This window comes from Rhinoraja longicauda, chromosome 7 (assembly GCF_053455715.1).
Source record: "Rhinoraja longicauda isolate Sanriku21f chromosome 7, sRhiLon1.1, whole genome shotgun sequence".
NCBI lineage: Eukaryota > Metazoa > Chordata > Chondrichthyes > Rajiformes > Arhynchobatidae > Rhinoraja > Rhinoraja longicauda.
This window is the reverse complement of record NC_135959.1, coordinates 50,785,853-50,809,825: the sequence shown is the minus strand read 5'-3', so window position 1 is coordinate 50,809,825 and position 23,973 is coordinate 50,785,853. Positions and strand designations below refer to the sequence as shown.

The 23,973-nt window shown below is 41.5% G+C and overlaps 1 protein-coding gene across 1 annotated transcript in view; it reads left to right on the top strand.

The window, feature by feature from the left end:
* Positions 1 to 23,581, top strand: part of LOC144595555 (high-affinity choline transporter 1-like) — a 31,346-nt gene extending 7,765 nt beyond the window's left edge. The window contains exons 4-8 of the mRNA XM_078403097.1: positions 2,915 to 3,079; positions 3,182 to 3,325; positions 18,877 to 19,030; positions 20,773 to 20,990; positions 22,920 to 23,581. Coding sequence (XP_078259223.1) covers positions 2,915 to 3,079; positions 3,182 to 3,325; positions 18,877 to 19,030; positions 20,773 to 20,990; positions 22,920 to 23,552 — 1,314 coding nt within the window. The 3' untranslated portion in view covers positions 23,553 to 23,581. The remainder of the gene's footprint in view (positions 1 to 2,914; positions 3,080 to 3,181; positions 3,326 to 18,876; positions 19,031 to 20,772; positions 20,991 to 22,919) is intronic.
* The last annotated feature ends 392 nt before the right edge of the window (positions 23,582 to 23,973 follow it).

The window sequence follows — 23,973 nt, the reverse complement described above, 5'->3', positions numbered from 1 at the left end:
CAGAAGTTCAAAATAAAGATATGAAAATGCTGGAAATTCGCATTAAACCAGGCAGCATCCAGAGTTACCATTTAAGATTGATAGGAAACAGATGGGAGGTAGGAAACAAAGATTAGTGGAAATGTACAATCTGTACTGCTGCCTCAAGTGTTCATTTAGGGTTAGAAGAAGCAGAGAGCAATGCATCCACATTGGTTCTCAAAACCAAGGTAAGTGATGCAAGTAAGAGATATAAGCAACAATGTCTGGACAGGAGCAGAAATTTGTAAAGGGATGTTAATTATGAGGCTCCAGAACTATGGCACATAGAATCTAAATCTACTGTGAAGGTTAGGTCAAAATATTTTCTCAATGGGAAAACTCAGCACTATAGAAGAAAAGAATTAGACATCTGAATAAAAATATAATTGAAAGCTGGCAATCGATAAAATAAAATTAATAGGTCATGTATAAGGGGCGGCACAGTGGCGCAGCAGTAGAGTTGCTGCCTTACAGCACTGGAGACCTGGGTTTGACCCTGACCTCGGGTGCTATCTGTGTGGAGTTTGCATGTTCTCCCTGTCATTGTCATTGTGTTGGGTTTTCTCTGGGTGCACCGATTTCCTCCCACATTCCAATGGCCTGCGGGTTTGTAGATTAATTGGCTCCTGTAAATTGTCTCCAGTGTGTAGGATAGAACTAGTGTGCAGGTGATTGTTGGTCGGCATGCATTCATTGGGCCGAAGTGCATGTTCCATGCTATATCTTGAAAACTAAAGCTAAATGTAATGTTAGCCTTTATCCCAAAGGAACTAAAATGCTAAAAGGATGGAATTCCTGCCACAGTTATGCAGAACTCTGGTCTGAACCCTTGTGTTTCATTACAGTACAAGGAGGCCTTTCACACCATTCTGTCCATGCCAGGATGGGTGTTAAGATTTACATACATCAATAGAGTCAGAGTCACACAGCGCGGAAACAAATCCTTCGGCAGGATGTGTACTGTTAGTTAACTGGCTGCTCACCAGCTTTAGACCTAAAGTGAAGAGGGTAATCCTAGCACGGCCTTGACCACTAATTAGGAACCAAGGCCGGTGACAAGCTTAACTATGAGGAGCCTTCACAATATAAGAGGACATGTCATATGTCATTGTATGGAGATTAGAGATAGTTTTGTTTAGAGATACAGCACGGAAACAGTGCCTTCAGCTCACCGAGTCTGCTCCGACCAGCAATCCCCGTACACTAGCACTATCCTACACACACACTCGGGACAATTTACAATTTTTTACCCAAGCCAATTAACCAAAAAATAATTGTCTTTGGAATGTGGGAGGAAACCGGAGCCCATGGAGAAAACCCATGCAGTGCACGGGGAGAACGTACAAACTCCGTACAGATGGCACCTATAGTCAGGATCGAACCCAGGTCTCTGGTGTAGTAAGGCAGCAATTCTCCCACTGCATCACCATGCCACTCTTATATGGTCTCTATAGTCCAAAGCTCATTTAGAGTATTGGCAGTTGCAATTGTCAATTGTTATGTTGCAACTTTATAGTACTTTGATTAGACCGCATTTGGAATATTGCATGTAGTTCTGTTCACCCCATTGCAGGAAGGCTGGGGAGGCTTTGGAGAAGGTGCAGCAGAGGTTCATCAAAGTGCTGCCTGGATTAGACGGTATTAGCTATGGAGAGAGAATACATCTTCCTCTGGACATATGGAGAGAGGACTGGATATATGGAGATATATGGAGGATATATGGAGAGAGGACAAACTTGGAATATTTTCTCTGGAGATTCAGAGACTGAAGGAAGACCCAAGAAAAATATGTAAAATGATGAGAGGCATAGATAAGATAGACAGAATCTTTTTCCCCAGGGCAGAAACATCAAAGACTAGAGGGCATAGATTTAAGGTGAGAGGGATAAAGTTCAAAGGAGATGTACAGGGCAGGTTTTTTTGTTAGAGTGGCGTGCCTGGAATGCGCTGCCAGGGGTGGAGATGGAGGCAGATACACCGATCGGCCAAAACATTCTGACCACTGACAGGCAAAGTGAATAATATTAATTATCTTGTTACAATGGCACCTGTCAAGGGGTGGGATATATTAGGCAACAAGTGAACAGTCCGTTCTTGAAGTCGATGTATTGGATGCAGGAGAAATGGGCAGGAGTAAAGACCTGGGCGACTTTGACAAGGGCCAAATTGTATGGCCAGACGACTGGGTCAGAGCATTTCTGAAACGGCAAGGCTTGTGGGGTGCTCCCGGTCAGCAGTGGTGAATACCTACCGACAGTGGTCCGAGGAGGGACAAACCACAAACCGGCGACAGGGTGTTGGGCGCCCAAGGCTCATCAATGCGTGAGGGCAACGAAGGCTATCCCGTCTGGTCCGAACCGACAGAAGGTCTACCGTGGCACAAGTCACAGAAAATTTTAATGGTGGTCACAGGAGGAATGTATCACAATACACAGTGTATCGCACCCTGCTGCGTATGGGGCTGCACACAGAGGACCAACAGCATATTAGGCAGGTGGTCATAATGTTTTGGCTCATCAGGTCATAATGTTTTGGCTGATCGGTGTATGAATTTAACATATTTCTAGATAGGCACATGGATATGCAGTGAATGGAGGGGTATGGATCACAAGCAGGCTGAGGGGATCAGTTTAACTTGATATCATGTTCAGCTCTGACATTTAGAGCCAAAGGGCCCGTTACTGTGCTGTACTGTTCTATGTTCTATATGTTTCTCCAGGAAATGACTTGCAAAATTGCTGTTGACTGAAATTACTGTACTCTTAATCTTTTACCTAGCATGAAAAATAGTATCCTAAATATCAATTGATATTTTATCCCATAGTTGCTTAAAGTTGAATAAACTAAGATATTACTTTATTGGCACACATTACATCCAAGTTGATACTAATAGATATTTTCTCCTCTAGGTTCATCCCTGACTGTGATTTTTGACATCAATGTTAACTTATCAATTATTATCTCTGCCTTGATATCAATTTTGTATACTTTGATTGGAGGATTATACTCTGTTGCATACACAGATATGGTTCAGCTTATCTGCATCTTTTTCGGAATGGTGAGGCTTTGAAGTTTTTAAGTTATTTGTAAAATTAAAAATTTTACATATACAAAACATTTAGTGGTAGATTGAAACTTGTTTCTTTGGTTCTCCATTCAGTATGTAAGCTTGCCTTTTGCCCTTACACATCCTGCTGTGACAGATATCAGTACCACCTCTACCCATTACGTTTACCGTGAGCCTTGGGTTGGACAAATCCACACTAAAAGGGTCTGGATTTGGATCGACAACTATTGCCTAATGGTATGTATACAACATCAATTATTATATCAATGTAAAGTAAATGAAAGTTGCTACTTCCTCCAGGAAAATAACTGCAGATACTGGTTCAAATCGAAGGTAGACACAACCTACTTCCTCCAAGGATCTGTGTAAAAAATATTTCTGGAGGAACATGCAGTTTAGCAGGGAACTTCCAGAAATGGATAGATGTCCATTGGCATCCTGGCAAAGGCCAGTTGATGCTATGAGCTTAGATTAGGGTATCTTAAACCTAAACTTAACGTTTCTATGTTGCAAATCGGAGACTGAGTTGTGATTTCCCCTTCCGATTTTGCTGGGTGTCCAGCCAGTGTGGACACATATAAATGCTTACAATGTGAGCATATTCCTCACTGCTCCCAGAGGGGAAAGGCACAAAGAATTGTTTGTCAAGATGCGCATGTTTCGTGGATTCTGATTTCAGGTTCCCAGTTAACACTAAGGTTACAGATCGAAAAGGAAAAGATTCAATAATGTTACGTGTGGTATGCTGCAAACTCAACACTGAGCACCCTCTGAGATGCAAAACTGAAGAACACACACAAACGAATATTGAACTTCAAATGCAAAATTAATTTCATTTTGCAACAAATTACAATTGCCATTTCTTCCCCCCACTGAACTCCTTGGGTCCCATATCTGAGGAAGGATGTGCTGCCTTTTGAGAGGGTCCAGAAGACGTTTACAGGAATGATCCCGGGGATGAATGGGTTAACATATGATGAGTGTTTGACATCACTGGGCGTGTACTCGCTGGAGTTTATACGGATGAGGGGGGACCTCATTGAAATTTACCGAACAGTGAAAGGCCGGGATGGAGTGGTTGTGGAAAGTAGGTTTCCACTAGTGGGAGAGTCTGGGACCAGAGGGCAGAGCCTCAGAATAAAAGGACACACTCCTTGAAAGGAGATGAGGAGGAATTTCTTTAGTCAAGGGGTGGTGAATCTGTGGAATTCATTGCCACTGACGGCTGTGGAGGCCAAGTCACTGGATATTTTTAAGGCGGAGATTGACAGATTCTTGATTAGAATCAGAATACAATCAGAATCAGAATACCCTTTAATGTCATCCAAAAAAACAAGTCTTTTGGACGAAATTCCATTACCCACAGTCCAACAATAAGAGCAATAAAAATAAGCAATAACACACACAATCACAAACCAACAAAAAACAAAAAAAAGAAACATCCATCACAGTGAGTCTCCTCCAGTCACCTCCTCACTGTGATGGAAGGCCAGAATGTCTTTTCTCTTCTCTTGCCGTCTTCTCCCGCGGTCAGGCTGTTAAAGTTGCCACGTCGCGGCGGTCGGGACTCCCGGCATTGAAGCCCCCCCGGATGGAGAAAATCCCGTGGCCTGTTCCATGCCGCGCCGGATGGTGAAAGGTCCGCAGTGGGCCGAGCTAAGCCCTGCGATTCGGGGCGGGCGAAGATGCTGACGCTGCCGGAGCTCCCGATGTCGGCTCCCACCCAGGGGCCTGCGAGCTTCCGGTATCCACGCGGCCCGCGCCAAAGCCTCCGAAGGCGAGTCGCAGCCGCACTCGCAGCGCCACCACAGCCTCCGAAGGCAGCCAGCTCCGCAGATGGTAAGTCCGGTCCGCGGACTCTGCGAACCAGAGCCCCAGGTGGTCCCAGCAGGAGGCCGCCAGCTCCAGGTGTTTGGCTGATGGTAGGCCGCAGCGGGAACGGAGACACAACCCAGAAAAAAGGTCGGTCTCCGTTTGGAAGAGACAATTTTACAGTCCCCCCCCCCCCCACACATAGTACACAACCACAAAAAACACTACATCACATCTAAAAACTACAATTAAGACCAAAAAAAAACAAAAAACACAAAAGACAAACGGACTGCAGGTGAGCCGCAGCTGCTTGCGCAGCGCCGCCACTTCCCTGTGGATGACAGGGATTATGGGGAGAAAGTAGGAGAATGGGGTTGAGAGGGAAAGATAGATCAGCCATGATTGAATGGTGGAGTGGACTCGATAGGCTGAATGGACTCTTTCTGCTCCAATGACTTATGAACTTATGAAATTTATCATCCTTTCTAAGCTCAAAGGTTATATTTGTGCTGCCTGATGAATTTTGTTCTCTGCTCTCACCTTTACTGCTCGAGAACCTTGTGAATTGTGGCTTGCTCACTGAAAACAAAAACTCTGCAATTATCAAGTAGTTTTACCCTGTAAGAGTGGCAGTGAAAGAGTAAATTATGGCATATCTGAGGATTAGGTTGAATACCAATGGTAAAAATCTCCGTATATCTTCCTTCCCCTTGTTCTGCTCCATGCCAATTTGGTTTTGGTTATGTAGAACAAAAGAAAGTCCAGTAGTCACTGCTATGGCAATCCCCAGATAGAATTAATTCCTAGGAGGATGTGACCAAGAGCATTGGCATGGCAAGGATGGTGGATGTTATCTATTTGGCCTTGGACAAAATCCTGCATTGTAGTCTGGTCTAGAAGGTTTAAATACTAGGGATCCGGGATAAGACAGCAAACTGGATACAGAATTGGCTTGGTGGTAAGGGGCAGAGAGGTTGGTAGTAGAGGGTTGATTTTCAGATTGGAGACCTGTAATTAGTGATATGTTGCAGGAATCAGTGCAGGGCCCTTTATTGTTTGCCATAAATACTAATGATTTGGAAGATAATGTAGTTGGCGTGATTAGTAAATTTGCAGCCCACACCTAAATTGGTGGTATAGAGGACAGAGAAGAAGGTGACAATAGGATGTAGATCAATTGAGAAAGTGGGAAAGGGAATGCCTAATGGGATTTAACTCGGACACGTGCATACCTTGATGTCTTTTGGGAAGTTAATCCAGTCAGTGTCACTACACAGTGGGTCCCTGGGGAATGATATTAAGTGTTTAGTTTAGTTTAGTTTATTGTCACGTGTACCAAGCTACAGTGAAAAGCGTTTGTTGCGTGCTAATCAGCCAGTGGAAAGAAGGGTCTTTCAGTCTCTAATCAGTCAGTGAAGAAGGGTCTCGATTTGAAACGTCACCTATTTTTTCTCTCTAGAGATGCCGCCTGTCCCACTGAGTTACTCCAGCTTTTTGTGTCTATCACATGATTATAATCGAGTTATTCACAGTGTACAGATACGTGATGAAGGGAATGACGTGAAAACGTTTAGTGCAAGATAAAGCCAGTAAGGTCCGATCAAAGATAGTCCGAGGGTCTCCAATGAGGTAGATAGTAGTTCAGGACTGTTCTCTGGTTGTATTAGGATGATTCAGTTGCACGAACAAGTTCATAGTTCCCTGAAAGTGGTGACCGCGATAGAAAAAGTAATGAAGGATTCATATTGTATGCTTGCCTTCTTCGAACAAGGCGCTGAGTATAGGAGTTAGGACATCATGGTATAGTTGTACAAATTGTTGGTTAGGTTACTCCTGTCATATTGTGTGCAGCTCAGACTGGCATGACATAGGAAGCATTAGTTAAAGAGGATTCAAAAAAGATTCACAGGAATTATGCCTGCACTGGAGCACTGAGTTATAAGAAGAGACTGGAAAAGCTGGGGAGGCGGAGAGTTTTAAAAGGGACCTGAGTGACAAGGTTTTTACACAGCCCATGATGAGTATATGGGAAATAGGACATTTTAACATTTAAAAGACATTTGGAGAGATGCGTCAATAGGAAAGGTGTTAAGAATGAAATGGATCAAACATAAGCAAATGGGACTAATGTATTCAGGCATTGTGTTTGCTAACGACATCAAGCAACAGCAGTATGCACATATTTCATACAGTTTAGATTAGTTTAGTTTAGTTTAGTTTAGTTTAGTTTAGTTTAGTTTAGTTTAGTTTAGTTTAGTTTAGTTTAGTTTAGTTTAGAGATACAGCATGGAAACAGGCCCTTGGGCCAGCCGAGTCCATGCAGACCATCGATTACCCGTTCACGCTAGTTCTATGTTATTCACTTTTTCATTCACTCCCTACACACCGGGGGAGCAACTTACAGAAGCCAATTAACCTACAAGATGAGAGGTGGGAGAAAAACAAATGGAACGTGCAAACTTCACACAGGCAGCGCTGGCTGCGCCATCATTGCTTTTGCTGAAGGGCCTGTTTCTGTTCTGTGTAGCTCTATGAATCCAGGTAGCACCATCCCTCCCCTCTCATCCCACCCTAACCCCTGGCACATTCCACCACAACCAAAGGAGGTATAGCGCAGTTTATTTTGGAGATACAATGTGGAAACAGGCCCTTCAGCCCACTAACTCCATGCCAACAAGCGATCCCCATACATTAGCACTATCCAACACAAAAGGGACAATTTACAATTTTACCAAAGCCAATTAACCTATAAATCCGCATGTCTTTGGAGTGGGAGGAAACTGGAGCACCCAGAAAAAACCCACTCGGTCAGCAGGAGAAACTCCATACAGACAGCACCCATAGTTCGGATTGGAACCGAGTCTCTGGCGCTGTAAGGCTGCAGCTCTACCTGTTGTGCCACCGCGCTGCCCCCTCACCATCCCCTGTCTCCTCACCATCCCCTTCACCACCATCCAGGGATCAAAAACAACACTTCCAGGTGAGCAAAGGTTCAGTATGGTCTACCAAATTTGGTGTAAGTATTTGGGCTCCTCTTCAGACTAGCCCCTGTGTTGCCCACACCTGCGCCCTGTTCGCAAGGTCTATCCAGACATTGGAGACTGATCTATTCCTTTTTCCCCCACCTTGATTTGCACTGCAGCATTGCTTAGGTCAATGATGCTCTGCAAACTTTGTTCTCTTTTCATTGACCACTGCAATTGGAGGCCTTTGACCTGTAAAATACTGAGTCTGAGGAAAGGTCCGAAGCTGAAACACCATCTGTCCATTCCCTCCATTGATCCATTGACCTCTTCCAGCACACTGTTTTTCTGAAGAGTCCAGCATTGCAGTTTCATGTGTCTCCATATACTGCATGGATCTGTGGTGGAGCCTTGCCTATCTGCTATATACAAAACAATCTGCATCTGAAAATGGAAGGCATTCTGAATGAGTTTAAGCTCACGTTTATCGTCATATGCATGTGTATGGTGAAGTGCAGATACAATGAAAATATTGCCTGCAGCAGCATCACAGCCACAGACTCAGACAACCACACAAACATAAATTATACGTAGATTATACATGAATTACACATAAAATTGTTAAAGGAAGAAAACTGCGCAAAACACAAGACATTAGTGCAAAAACATAATTAGAAAAAAACAAGTAGAGTGCAAGTTTGAATACTTGTGTCGTGGCTGGGAGTAAAGGAGGTAGACAATAGACAATAGACAATAGACAATAGACAATAGGTGCAGGAGTAGGCCATTCAGCCCTTCGAGCCAGCACTGCCATTCAATGCGATCATGGCTGATCACTCTCAATCAGTACCCCGTTCCTGCCTTCTCCCCATACCCCCTCACTCCGCTATCCTTAAGAGCTCTATCCAGCTCTCTCTTGAAAGCATCCAACGAACTGACCTCCACTGCCTTCTGAGGCAGAGAATTCCACACCTTCACCACTCTCTGACTGAAAAAGTTCTTCCTCATCTCCGTTCTAAATGGCCTACCCCTTATTCTTAAACTGTGGCCCCTTGTTCTGGACTCCCCCAACATTGGGAACATGTTTCCTGCCTCTAATGTGTCCAATCCCCTAATTATCTTATATGTTTATACTCCCAGCCACGACACAAGTATTCAAACTTGCACTCTACTTGTTTTTTTCTAATTATGTTTTTGCACTAATGTCTTGTGTTTTGCGCAATATTGATGAATTGATAAGATAAGCAGCTGAGACATAAATTGTAAAATATACATTGGTGTATTTTGGGAGGATTAATAATACTAAGGTATAGAGAATGAAAGATGATACCCAAGGGAGCACTGAATGCAGGTGATCTCTGAACACAGCAGCAAGCTGGATAAAGTGGTCAACAAGGCATGATGCAGGAGCTAGTTTACAAATACAAATTTATGAGGGGCATAATAAGACATACTCCACTTAGCAGAGGTGCCTATAACCAGAGGGCACAGGTCTGTTTGTGGATGCAATGCAATGGCTCAAATTTTATTTGATTTCCCCATACAACATTTGTTTACCACAAGGCAGCCACCTCAGTCGGCTGACACTAGGGAAACCCGGAAACAAAATAGTAAGTTCATTGTCTTCCCATCCCAACTACTTCTATCTTCAAGATTTCCAACTCATTTCCCTCTCTGTCCCTCCTTCCTTTCATCTCCCTCTCTCCTCTCTCCTTTTCTCTCTTCTGCCCCTTTCTTCCTCCCCTTCTCTCCTGCTGCCCTCTCCCCATTTCCTCTCTCCCTTTCCCCTTCTTCCCCTGACTTCCTCTCTCCTTCCCTCCCTCTGCCAACCTCAGCCCATTCTCTGAATTGGCAGATTAGAGATCCTCAATCCCAGATCTCCTTATCTCATTTACGCAAGAGTTTGAAGGCAATGCCCTTAAAGCTTATGGTTTGCAAAACTTTTACACTAAAATTATACCAAAATGATTCAGAGGTAAAATAAAAAGGAGCATAAATCCACTACAGCTCAGTCAGAATCTGTAAGATGAGTTAATGGTTCATACGTAAACTCTTTCTCAGGTTAATTACATCCAAAATGTTAACCTATCTTTCTCTTACAGATATTGACTGGTCTGTGGTGCATTACCCACATTTTCTGAATGACATAATAAGGTACATTTTGAGAACAGAAAAACAACTGCACAGGTGCAAATTTGGTGCATGTATATTGAAAAACTGAGCAAGAGCAAGCATTCGCTACATTTTGCACTAAATTCCTCCTGCCCTCAATTTTCCTGTCGACCACACTTGACACTAATTCCTGGCTGTGGTGCTAACACTATCTCCTACCTTCACAGACCCATCTTGAATGGCTAAAACAACAATATGGAGCTGATTCTCACTTGAGAAATTTGTTTATGTAGGAAAGTAGCAGACAGGTAGTGTAAGAAAATAATTGCAGATGCTGGTACAAATCGAAGGTATAAGACAGGGTTGCAGACAAAAGTAGCAGACAGGGTTGGTAACATTACTGCCACAATTAACCACAATAACCTCTAACTTCTACGGAGCAAACAACTGCCTACAACCAACCTTGAGCCTTATTCCCATGAAAACTGGGCTACCAATGTTATGAGTCATAGAGTCATCCAGCATGTAAACAGATCCACTGAATCCATGCAGAAAATCAAATACCCATTTATAATAATCCTACACTAATCTCATCTTTATTCTCTCCGTATCACATCCTCACCCCTCCCCAACCGGCCAAATTTTACTGCTCAATTACGCATTAGGGGGAAATTTACAGTGGCCAATTAATCTACAAATGGACACAAAGTGCTGGAGTAACTCAACAGGTCCGGCAGTATCTCTGGATAGGTGACGTTTTGGGTCGAAGAAGGGTCTCAATCCAAAATGTCAACTATCCAGTCTGAAGAAAGGTCTCAACCCGAAGTATCACCTATCCAGAGATGCTGCCTGAGCACAAATCAAAACAGCAGGCTCTGAATTTATTTTAGTTAATGTGTTAGAGTTTAGTTTAGCGATACAGCATGTAAACAGACCCTTCAGCCCAACATGTCCATGCTGAACATCAATCGCCCATTCACATTAGTTCTATCGCACTTTATCATCCACCTTGCACACTAGGGACAATTTTAGGGAAGCCAATTAACGACAAACCTGCACATCTTTGGGATGTGGGAGGAAACCCATGCAGTCACAGGGTAAACGTTTAAATCCACACAGACAGCACCCAAGGTCAGAATCAAATTCGATTCTTTGGCACGGTCAGTCGGCAGCTCTACCAGCTGTACCACTATGTGCCGCATAATTATTTAATTTATGTTTCAAGATTTAAGAATATTTTATTAATACCTTTTTTAGGAACCAATTTTATTTATCAGTAAAATAATTTAGTTTCCAAATGACTCCAAATTGTTCTACATTTCTCAACACGATATAGGGAGGCAAACTGCAAATGAACAGTTAAGTATGAAACTGTTTTTCATCACAGTCAATGGTAACCTATAGGGTAATTACTGGCTATATATATTTCACGTAGACATGGGCAGCGTGGATGGTTACGTTACTGGAATAATAATGCAGAGGCTGAACTAATTATCTGGGGCGGCAACACTTGTGGGGGGACTTAAATTCAGACAATTAATTACCTAATGTGGAATTTAAAAAGGTTAGTACCATTCAGAAACTTCCAAATTATTGCAGCATCCCGTTAGCTTCATTTAAAATAAGGTCATAAGGTCAAAAGTGATAGGAGTAGAATTGGGCCCTTTAGCCCATCAACTCTACTTCACCATTCAATCAAGGCTGACCTATCTCTTCCTCCTAACCCCATTCTCCTGCCTTCTCTCCATAAACCCTGACACCTGTACTAATCAAGAATCTATCTCTGCCTTAAAAATATCCACTGATGGCCTGTGGCAAAGAATTCCACAGATTCACCACCCTCTGACTAAAGAAATTTCTCCTCATCTCCTTCCTAAAAGAACGTTCTTTAATTCTGAGACTATGGCCTCGAGTATGTCGAGTATAGTATGTGGAAGAGACTATACTATTCAAATACTATAGTATAGTATGCGGGACAAATAAGTTCTAAGTATGTTTTTTTCTACACTGACCTATATATGACTTTAAGCACACACTCATGCATTTGGCTTTTGTTTTCTGAAAATAGGCCATTTAAAATAAAAGTAGTAGAATTTTCCTTTCGCAGAGGGTGATGAAACTCTGGTATTCTCTATGCCAGAGGGTTGTGGAGGTGAGATCGTGGGTACTATTTATGATGCAGGTATATAATTTTTTTGAAAGATCGGGAGATTAAGGGAACTGGCACAGAGGAGGAGCTGAGGTCGGCGTAGATCAGCCATGATCATATGTGTAGGAAGGAACTGCAGATGCTGATTTACACCAAAGATAGATACAAAATGCTGGAGTAACTCAGCTGGTCAGGCAGCATCTCTAGAGAAAAGGAACAGGTGACGTTTCGAGTCGAGACCCTTCTTCAGACTGGCATCTTCAGATCACTTTAGAAGGCGTCTGAAGAAGGGTCTTGACCCAAAACGCCTCCTATTCCTTTTCACCAGAGATGCTGCCTGACCCGCTGAGATACTCCAGCATTATGTTTCTATCAGCCATAATCATATTGTTTGGTGGGACAGGCATCAGAAGCCAAGTGGCCTATTCCTGTCCCACTCCTACTGCTTCTCCTTTCTTACTCACCCACTTTAGTGTCCATTGCCTCCATCCACATTTCACGCAGCCTCAGCAAGGCCACCAACATAATCAAGGATGAGTCTCACAAAGGACTCTCCCTCTTCTCCCCTCTCCCATCAGGCAAGAGATACAAAAGTGTGAAAATGCATAACACCAGATTCAGGGATAGTTTCTTCCCAGCTGTTATCAGGCAACCGAACAATCCTATCACCAACCATGAGAGCGTTCCTGACCTCCCATCTACCTCATTGGAGACCCTCAGACTATTAATAATTTAACTTTCCTGGACTTTATCTTGCATTAAACGTTATTCCCTTTATACTGTATCTGTACACTGAGGGTGGCTTGATTGTAATTGTGTATAGTCTTTCCGCTGACTGGATAGCATGCAACAAAAAAAGCTTTTCACTGTACGTTGGTGTATGTGACAATAAACTAAACCCAACTTTAGTGCCCATGTATGAATGTTTGAATATCTCCTCATATTGTTACAGATTTTGTTTAAATGTGGTCATGGTTTATTAAAGCCAAATACATTGATTTATTCCATCCTCAACACTTTCATCCAAACTCTTCCGAGTAGGGTTGAATCATTCATATAATCAGCCACTATTACCAGAAGACCCAATGTTTGCCCATAATCGAGGTTTAGAGGGATATGGGACAGGTGTGGGCAAATGGGACAAGCTTGGATGGGGCACCTTGGTAGGCGTGGATGAGTTGGGGTGAAGGTCCTGTTCCCGTGCTGTATGACTCTACAACTCCTGAGATTACTGCACATTAATTTGTCCTAATAGACTCGGCATTGCAGCAGAATAGGTATTCATCTGCTTCTTAATAATGACAATGTACTATATAATCCCTTCCCATAATTGATTGGTGTAGCAGCAGCAGCAGCAGCAGCAAGATCAGTTGATATCTGGATCATGAAAGTGCAATGTTGACATTTCTGTTCTCAGTCTCTATGACGGTGTATGTGCGCTTTTCTGTGCACCTTGCATTGCTCATCCTTCAGTCCTGTTATATATATATTTCTTCTCTGGCTCTCCACCTGTGCGGAGCACTATTTCACTGCCACCCCCTCGTCTTGCGATGAACATTTTGCCTCTACACATAGGGGATATGGTACTCTGATTAGCTCACTTTTGCTAAACTATTGCCATTGAGAAGGGAGCAGCGTTAGGTACTGTGGAGAGTTTTAAGTTGTAATCTGTGGTTAGAGGTCAGAGGTAGCACAGTGGTGCAGTGGTAGAGTTGCTGCCTTACAGCGCCAGAGACTCTGATTCGATTCTGACTACGGATGCTGTCTGTACGGAGTTGGTACGTTCTCCCTGTGACCGCGTGGGTTTTCCCAGGTGCTCTGGTTTCTTCCGACACTCTAAAGACATGCAGGTTTGTAGGTTAATTGGCTTCGGTAAAGATTGAAAAATGCTCCTAGTGTGTTGGATAGTGCTAGCTACTATCTACCGCACTGGAGATCGTCAGACTATCTTTAATTGGACTTTACTGGAGTTTATCTTGCACTAAACGTTATTCCCTTTATCATGTATCTGTGCACTTCAGATGGCTCGATTGTAATCACGTACAGTCTTAATGCTGACTGGTTAGCACGCAACAAAAGCTTTTCACTGTACCTCGGGAGACGGGACAATAAACAAAATTAAAATTAAAAAACAAAACTAAAACTATTGTACGGGGTGATTGCTGCTTGGCCAGACGCGATGGCCCAAGGTCCTGTTTCCGCACTTTATGTCTAAAGTCTACACGTAAAGAAAGATACTGGTGACAGCACAATTGTTTCTGATAAAAATATCACATGCCTTTCAGGCTTATGTGACTGGACTCAATGTCAGAACAACTGCTATCGATCAGTGTACTTCAGGAACATAATGTTCAGTGCTGGCTGGAATCCCTTCATGATTTTAAAGGCCATTCCAATAGATGTAGCTATCTTCCTCGACTGTTTGATGTTTAGATCTAGAATGCCTTGTAACACGGACTGGCTGTGCTTGTGATTTGGTCTTACATAAATTACATTATGCAATCTAAAAACAGGCCAATGTCGTGGCAGTTTTTCTAGAACAATTGACATGACATTCAACTGCAGATTACAATTTATAACTCTCCACAATACACAAAGATGGTGGTTTAAAGTAATTTTGTAGTTTCCCTATTATTTTTAAATGTGACATGGATGGTCCTGAAGCATACAAGTAAGATTGCCAATGTCAACCAAGTATGTGAAACTGTTTCCACTAAAAGGATTGCCTCTTGGGTTCACTTTTCACTTTATTTTGAGCATTTTTATTTTCAGCATGGACTTTAACCATGTTATTCTCTAACAAACATCCCCACTTGCCTGATGCATGAGTGCAAGTTTTCCTGTGCAGTGTCTTAACTCCAGAGATTTCCAATAAAACTGGTCCTGGATTAGGCTGTCATGTTATTCTGTCTTCCTCTCCGACAATTACTTGCTTTTTCACGCACAGCATTAATTTTTACCCTAATGCCGTGATCCGCACCTCAGATTTGCCCCTGTTAATTGCGAGCTTTTCAGTCTAACACTATCCCATCTTAAAATTCTGTTCATTGTATTAATTTCTTTTCAGGGCTTCGCTAATCTCTGCCACTTCTATAACCCTCTTGAGAGGGCTGGGCTTCTCCAATTCCAGCCTGCCATTCTTTACCTGATTCAATATTTGGTATAGAAAATGGCTTTATCAAGTTTGCTGTTGGCACGGGAGATAGCCTACATTGTAAGTGGTTTGAAGGGAACATAATATTGCAATGAGATAATGGGCTGGATCACAGTCAATCCAATCCATTACCCACACCATGTTGGCCTCAATGTGGTGAGAAGAGTATTCCCCCAAACTGGCATATTCTTTTGAATAATCATTACTGGCGAGCATAAGCAGGGTTCTGTTAAAGGGCTTGAGAATAGGTTTAAAAGAGTGTATCCATGTGGAATGCTAGGGCAGTATAGGTGTACAAGGAAATAAAGATAATCTGAAGAAGGGTTCCGACCCGAAACGTCACCTATCCATTTTGTCCAGATGCTGCCTGGGGAAGCAGAGTTGAGTTTCTCCATCATTTTGGGTCTATCTTTGGTTTAAACCAGCAGTTCCTTTTTATTACAAAGATGTAGGGACATTGGTATGAAAGCTAAACATTGAAGGGACATCTTTAATATTCTGATAGTCTTCGCATCTGCCACTCAATTTGGGATAATTGTCATCCTAAAGCTTCCCGTTGCCAGTAAAAGGCTGTATTTTCAGGTATGTTTATGAAGGAACTGCAGATGTTGGTTTGCACTGAAGATAGACACAAAATGCTGCAGTAACCCAACGGGTCAGGCAGCATCTCTAGAGAAAATGAATTGGTAATTCCAATAATTCCAGATATGTTGCCTTGTCCGCTGTTACTCCAGCATTTTCTGTGTATTTCCAGGAATCTCCATTTCTAGGCCATTTTGGATTATAGACTTTATACAGTACACAAACATGGAAAATGGTATACACTGTGCATGTTCTTAAAGTTTGCAATGGATAAATACATATAAAAACCGTAGGATGAATGCCAGAGTCAATCTATACAGATATCAATGTCACTGTTAAATTCAGTGTCCATAATTTAGTGTTGGGTCCTTTAAATATGTTAATCAAGACCTAATACCTCTTTAAGATACCCTTGGATGAGCAGACATGGAACTTTTTCACATCCATTCATCTAAACGGCTTTAATCCATCCCAGGTCATGCTTGACGCCACTCATTGAGTGACCTCACTTGGCTGTCATTCCAGGATTGGCAGCTCTCTTGTGTTTACAGATAAGTTTGAAAATTAATCCCAGGATTTAGATCCAGCAACCATGAAGGAACAGTGATATATCTCACAGCCATGACCCTTGCTTTAATCTTCTCCACAAGAGGATATGTCTGCTCTATCTCTATCCACCTTAGTCGTTCCTCACCCTGTCTCACATGTTCCCAGGAAGTATGTCAGTTACCTGCCCTGTCTGTTGCAGTCAAGATTCCTATTAATTGCTTTAAATAATCTCATGCCATAATAATCGAGTACAGTCACAATCCTAAAAGCTGGAGGTGAGGTCCTCTGGGCAGATGTTCTTGACCACAAATATTTGGGCAGTGTTAAGTGCAATTTCCTCTTTAGTGAAGCATTCTCATCAAAGTGTTGCTCACTAAAGTCTAAAAGAGACCAGGAAGCCAGATGCACCCAATTCATGTCAGAGAATAGTCAGGTGCCTCTCAATTCATATTATATGATAGTATTCGATCGTCGGCTGCGGGGGCTTTAATCGCTCCAACTGCAGCTGGTTTGACTGCCCCGACTGCGGAAGAACAAGAGGAAGTGGATTGAGCTTTATTGCCTTCCATCAGAGTAAGGAATGTGGAATCCCCATTGTGATGGATGTTTATGTTAACTTTTATGTGGCTGTGTGTCTCGTTGCTTTTCACTTAGTATGACCGTATGGTAACTCAAATTTCACTGTGCCTTAATTGGTACATGTGACAATAAACTGACCTTGACCTTGAAACCTTGAACCTTGAGAAGAGTTTGTAGAAAGGTCCCGACCTGGAACATCACCCGTTCGTTTTCCAGAGAAGCTGCCTGACCTGCTGAGTTACTCCAGCACTTTGCAGCTTTTTTATTATATGATGATAGGTTAGTTTCCACAACAAAAAAAATCAAAAGTGCTGGAATTACTTAGGGGGTTAGGCGGCATCTCTGGAGGGCATGAATAGGTGACATTTCAGGTCAGGACTCTTATTCAGACTGCAGTGTTTTCAAGTTAGTTTCTATCCTTTCTAGAAATAGTGCAAACTTTTAAAAATACGCCTCTCTTTACAGTTAAAATACAGTTCCTGTCACAATATGACAAGAAGGATAGAAAGGCACTGGAAAAGATGAAAATAAACTATCCATTGTGAGAAGTTACTAAAAGTCTGAAGAAGGGTCTCGACCCCAAACGTCGCCCATTCCTTCTCTCCTGAGATGCTGCCTGACCTGCTGAGTAACTCCAGCATTTTGTGAATAAATACCTTCGATTTGTACCAGCATCTGCAGTTATTTTCTTACACAAAAGAGTGAAAGGTGTGTGCCAGAAAAGAGATGGTTCAAAGGAGTTCTTTAAAATTATCAGTGGATTAGTGAGGACTAGAGATAGAGAAGAAACATTATTTTTTCGGGGAGAAAACTAAAATTTAGATTTCAATTGTAACATAATCACAAACAGAAATATGGGAGATACTTCATCATCACTAGATGTATCCTCTACCCAACATGACGCAATTACCTTCACTAAAAGAACAGTAGGGGTTCAAGGAGGCAGTTCACCATAATCTTCTAAAGGGAATGAGGGATGCTTAATAATTCTATAACCTGACAGCAACACCCAAATCCTGAGAAAACAATAAATTAAGAAATTCTTATTCAGAAAATAGCAAGGACATAGAACTCTCAATTAGATGCATTAATAGTGATGACCAACAAAAATGCATTGAAGAGAATGCAAGATAAGGGAGAAAGGAACATGTTTTGTTCAAGTTAGATGAAGTAGGTTGTGGCAGAAATATTATTTCTTTGGTGGCAGAAATGCTGGTTTTGACTCAGTTCGTTTGAAATTAGCAATTTTTGCACAGTAAGAATCTATGTAGTCTAGAACTTTTACAAGCTTAGATTTTCACTGTAATGACAGCAGATGGGCGTCATAGTGGCGCAGTGGTAGTGTTGCTGCCTTACAGCGCCAAAGACCCGGGTTAGATCCTGACTATGGATGCTGTCTGTATGGATTTGCATATTTTTCCTGTGACCGGGTGGGTTTTCTCCTGGTGCTCTGGTTTCTTCACACCTTTCAAAAACGTGTGGGGTTGTAGGTTAATTGGCTTCTGTAAATTGTCCTAGAATGTAGGATAGAACTAGTGTATGGGATGATGGTCAGTCGGCACAGACTTGGTGGGCCAAAGGGCCTGTTTCCACGCTGTATCTCCAAAACTAAACCAAACTAAAGACATACATTCTCAATCTGCCATTGTTCATTTAGGGTACAATAACATTGTATGGCGTACAATAAAACTACAAACATGTAATGTGTTAAAATACAACCAAAAGTTGCTTTTTGAGTCAAAGTTAAATGTTGGAACTTTAAACGTTATGTCCTTCTTAAAATTATTTCTCTGGTCAAGCATGAGAGATTTATGTACCAAAAGTCAACAATTTAATAAAAAGCAAGATATCAAATTAATCCTAAATTGTTGTTTTTTTCCACATCTAGATCTTAGGAGGAATCCCTTGGCAAGCATATTTTCAGAGAGTATTGTCTGCCTCCACTGCTGCGCAAGCACAAGTAATGTCCATCTCGGCTTCTATCTGCACAGTAGGACTAGCGATTCCATCTGTAATCTTTGGTGCCGTAGGAGTATCAACTGGTAATATGATTTTTTTAATGTACAGGTATACTTTTTTTAATGGCATATACACCTAGATTTGTTTTATATACATTTATAGACCAGAAAACTAACAAAGGACTCGCGTTCATTAATTTAAAGTTATAGAGTCATAGTCATAGACTACAGCACAGACTCGATGGTCAAAGGGCCTGTTTCCATACTGTATTCTTAAGCTAAACTAAACTAAACTGAACTACTCTATATTTTTTTTATATTTTTTTCATGAAACTCAGGTATTTTTAGTTAAACTCATCTTAAAATATTTTTTAATTATTTCACCATGTTCAGAAAGCCTTTGACAACAGCTAGCTGCCAGGGGGTCCTAAGGCAGGGCCATCTTAACGCATGGGCCTGATGGGCACTTGCCCGGGGGCCCACGAGCATAGGGGCCCCATGCTGATCTGTGTATGTTAAGTGACTTGCAATAAATAAATACTACTTTAAAAATGTAGGTTCAATAAGTGCTTTTTTCGCAACATTTTCGGTCACTAAGTGCTCCTCACAGCGATCTGTAAGTGCTTGTCGCAACAATCTAGCACCCTAAGTCCATCGCTAAGTGCTTTTCGGTAAGTGCTTTTCGCCGGCACGACAGGGGGGGGGCTGGTAGGGAAAGGGGGGTGGGGGAGAGTAACGGTAGGGACCCAGTACACTGCTTTGCCCGGGGGCCCATAATGCTGTAAAAACGGCCCTGTCCTAAGGGAGTGGCTTTTGGATCCATTGCACCCCAATCCGCTTGGCACGATGACTTTTAGCTATGAAGAGCCAGCAGCCCTCTGCATTTACATCAGAATAGTGCAGCTATGTTTATTTCATGGGCCAATTTCAGTAGGAACTAGCCTGCATAGGAAGGAACTGCAGATACTAGTTTAAACCGAAGATAGACACTAGCCTACTGTCTTTGTCTTAAAATATTGAAGCTGGGAATAAAACCATAAAATCATTCAGCACAGAAACATGCTGACCAAGGGGGTTCCCCATCTAAACAAGTCCCATTTGCTCACATTCAGCCCATAACCTTCTAAATCTTTCCCATCCATCCCCCTGTCCCATTGACTTTTAAATGCTGTTATAGCATCTGCCTCAACTACTTCCTCTGGCAGTGTGTTCCGAATACTCACCACCCTCTGACTGATAAAGTTGTCCCTAAGGTTTGTATTAAATCTTGCTCCTCTCACCTTAAACATATGTCCTCTTGTTTTTGATTCCCCTACTCTGGATAAAAGACTGTGCATTCACCCTATCTATACCTCTCATGATTTTGTACACAAATGACATCGTGCATAGTGGCACGGAGGTAGAGTTGCTGCCTCACAGCGCCAGACCCCAGTTTGATCCTGACTATGGGTGCTGTCTGTACAGAGTTTGTATGTTCTCCCTGTGATCACATGGGTTTCTCCGGGTGCTCCAGTTTCCATCCACATTCTAAAGACGTGCAAGTTTGTAGGTTAATTGGCTTCTATAAAATAGTCCCTATATATGTAGGATTAAGCTAGTGTACAGGTGTTTGCTGGTCAGCTCGGACTTAGTGGGCCGAAGGCCCTGTTTCCACACTGTATCACGAAACTAAACAAAACTAAAACTAAAATAAAACTAAACTAAACAAGTTTAAATTTATAAAATTTTGAATATCAAGCACTTATGATACTACTAAATGGAGGATTATACTTATTAGCAATGTAAATTGCTAAATTAAATTCTTTTTTTTAAATACATTAATGCAGATTGGAATAAGACTTCCTATGGTCTTCCAGACCCAACAGGCAGGAATCAGACTCAGATGATATTGCCTTTAATTCTACGGTACCTTTGTCCAAGTTATATTGGATATTTTGGCCTCGGAGCCATCTCTGCTGCGGTGATGTCATCAGCTGATTCTTCCATCCTATCAGCAAGTTCCATGTTTACTCGGAATATTTATCAATTTGCATTTCGGCTTGAAGTGAGCATGCCTTAACCTACAAGTCTTCAAATTTATGTATTGCACTTATTTATTTTATTTCATGATGTTTCATATATTTCACAAAGTAATACATTTTCATTAAGTTTGCAATGATTGTTCAGTTCGGAATACGGGAAATTAATTCAACTTATTCAATCATGTTAACTTTCAAATGTATTAATTATTATGATTGAAGGTCGCTGAACTGTTTCAATATATATTATTTTGTTTAATGTCAAATTAAATTCTCAATTGGTCAGCATCTTGAGACTGAACACCAGTCAATTTGTTCCTTGGAACCCAAGGTAATATTAATAGTGATCATGCTGGCAACGATCAATGAAAAAGATACAAAATGTTGGAGTAAGTCAGTGGGCCAGGCAGCACCTCTGGAGAACATGACCCGAAATGTCGCCCAAACCATCACGTAAGCCAACCACCCTTCCATTGACACCCTTCTTCACACTGCCTCGGCAAGGCCACCAGCATAATCAAGGATAAGTCTCACCCCAGACAATCCCTCGTCTCCCCTTTTCCATCTAGCGAGAGGTACAGAAATGTGAAAATGCACACCTCCAGGTTCAGGGAGGTTTTCTTCCCAACTGTTATCGGGCAACTGAACCATCCTATTACCAACTAGAGAGTGGGCCTGAACTACTATCCACCTCATTGGAGACCTTTGGACTGTCATTAATCGGACTGTACTGGACAAGAATCAAGAGTGTTTTATTGTCACATGTCCCAGATAGTACAATGAAATTCTTACTTGCAGCAGCACAACAGAATATGTAAACATACTACACTGTAAACAATATAATAAACATGAAAAAAAATGTCAGTGTGTGTGGAAATATATATATATATATATATATACATGCATATCTATAAATACACACACACGTACACATGAAACACAAACAAACAATAATAGTGCAATAGTCTATGCAGCTCAGAGCTTATTTGGATTTAAACTTGCACTAAACATTATTCCCTTTATCTTGTGTCTGTACCCAGTGGACGACTTGATTGTAATCATGTACAGTCTTTCTGCTGACTGGATAGCTCGCAACAAAAAAGCTATTGACTGTACCCTGATACAAGTGACAGAAAACTAAACCAAACTAATCCATAATCGAATTATCTAATCTAATAAATAAACTAATCTACATTTTATCTCTGTTTGCTTTGTTGTCACCTTCTCCCAACTAACAATGATCTATTCTACATTTTCCTTGACCTCCATTCCCTTTGACCTGTTTTCACACCTTACATTTCCTTATCTATACACTTCCTTATCTATGCATCGCCCACTCCTCTGACATCAGTCGGAGGAAGGGTCATGACCTGAAACTTCACCCATTCCTTCTCTCCAGCGATGTTGTCTGTCCCGCTGAGTTAATCCAGCACTTTGTGTCGTTTTTGGTAATGCAGCATCTGCAGTTCCTAGTGTCCATTGGCAATAATTAATGTTAGGTTGGGTCAGAGACCAATCAATTCTGGCAAGTCATAGAAATGAAAACATGCAGTGTCTATTCTTCAGGACTGTCTCTTGGTACAGCTGTCCACATCTCATGAGCAAAAACATTCAGAGTTAAAGTATCCTGTTCATTTACCTTGAACACTTTCAATCATACAAAATGTTGCAAATGTTTTAAAATAAGTTCTATTTGATGGATTGAAACCTCAATACGTGGGAGATTGTTTTCTGACACTTTTGTGAATCATATTACCAAAGGTTACATCTCTAAACCAGGGGACTAGTTCTATGATTAGAGGATGGAAGGGAACTCAGAGGAGCAGAGTAGAAATTGTTTCCTTGTAGAAGCAACTCAGCAATCATGATCACATCATATAATTTAACATTCTCATGTTTACTCATTAAGAACTGTTAATCAGCGTCTTTTCTTTCCCTAATTATGTGTGTTACAGGCCACGGATAAGGAACTTGTGTGGGTCATGAGAGGAGCTATCATTTTGTTCGGAGGAATAGCGGCAGGAATGACGTGGTTGTCTAATTCCGTCTACGGAATGTGGTATCTGAGCTCGGATCTTATCTTTGTTCTTCTTTTCCCACAACTGTTGGCCGTACTCTTCATCAAGGGATGTAATTCATATGGCTGCGTCTCTGGTTACATCTTTGGTCTGCTCCTGCGTGTTGGTGGCGGTGAGCCATACCTGCGCCTAGAACCCTTTATCTGTTATGCCGGGTGTTATTTGGATATTCAGTTTCCAGGTGGGCCAATTTATGTTCAAAGATTTCCATTCAAAACACTGTCGATGTTGTCATCCTTGCTGATGAACTTAAGCGTTTCGTATTTGACCACATATCTTTTCAATAATGGAATGTTGCCTCCAAAGCTGGACTTTCTTAAAAACTTTGTTGAAGAGCCTACAACGGACAAATCAAATAAAGTACAACCACTTAACTATAATAACTTTGATGAAGAGGAAGTAAACCCTTCAGATGGAGAAACAGAAAAATCCCTTGATACTCCTCAGCCAAGCAAAAAAACAGTTACTGATGAAGTTGTAGAACCAGTAATTACAAAAGTAGATAACTGACAATTCACTCAATTACAGATAACTTCAAACATGGATATTGTTACAAAAATGTATTACACCTGATGAAAATGCCTAGTGGTTTTGGGAAGCAAGGATATGACAACAAATAAAACAAAACTCTCTGTAAAACATTTAAAACCAGTGGACTAAAAATCCCAATTGAGTCAATTATTAGCAGTTAGCTATCATCTGTTGGTTATTGTTCAGTTTATTTTACAAACAATTTTCATTTATGTAGCACGTTTAACATAAGGAAACACCACAATGTATAGTATAATTAGATAAATAAGTAAATTGCTTGACAAATGCTTGATCCAAAGGTTTTAGCCAACATCTCTAACACAGAAAGATCTTTAAAATAATTGAGTCGTTTAGAGTGGAAATTATAGCTTTAAGACCCCCAAAGTAGCGAAGAAAGTAG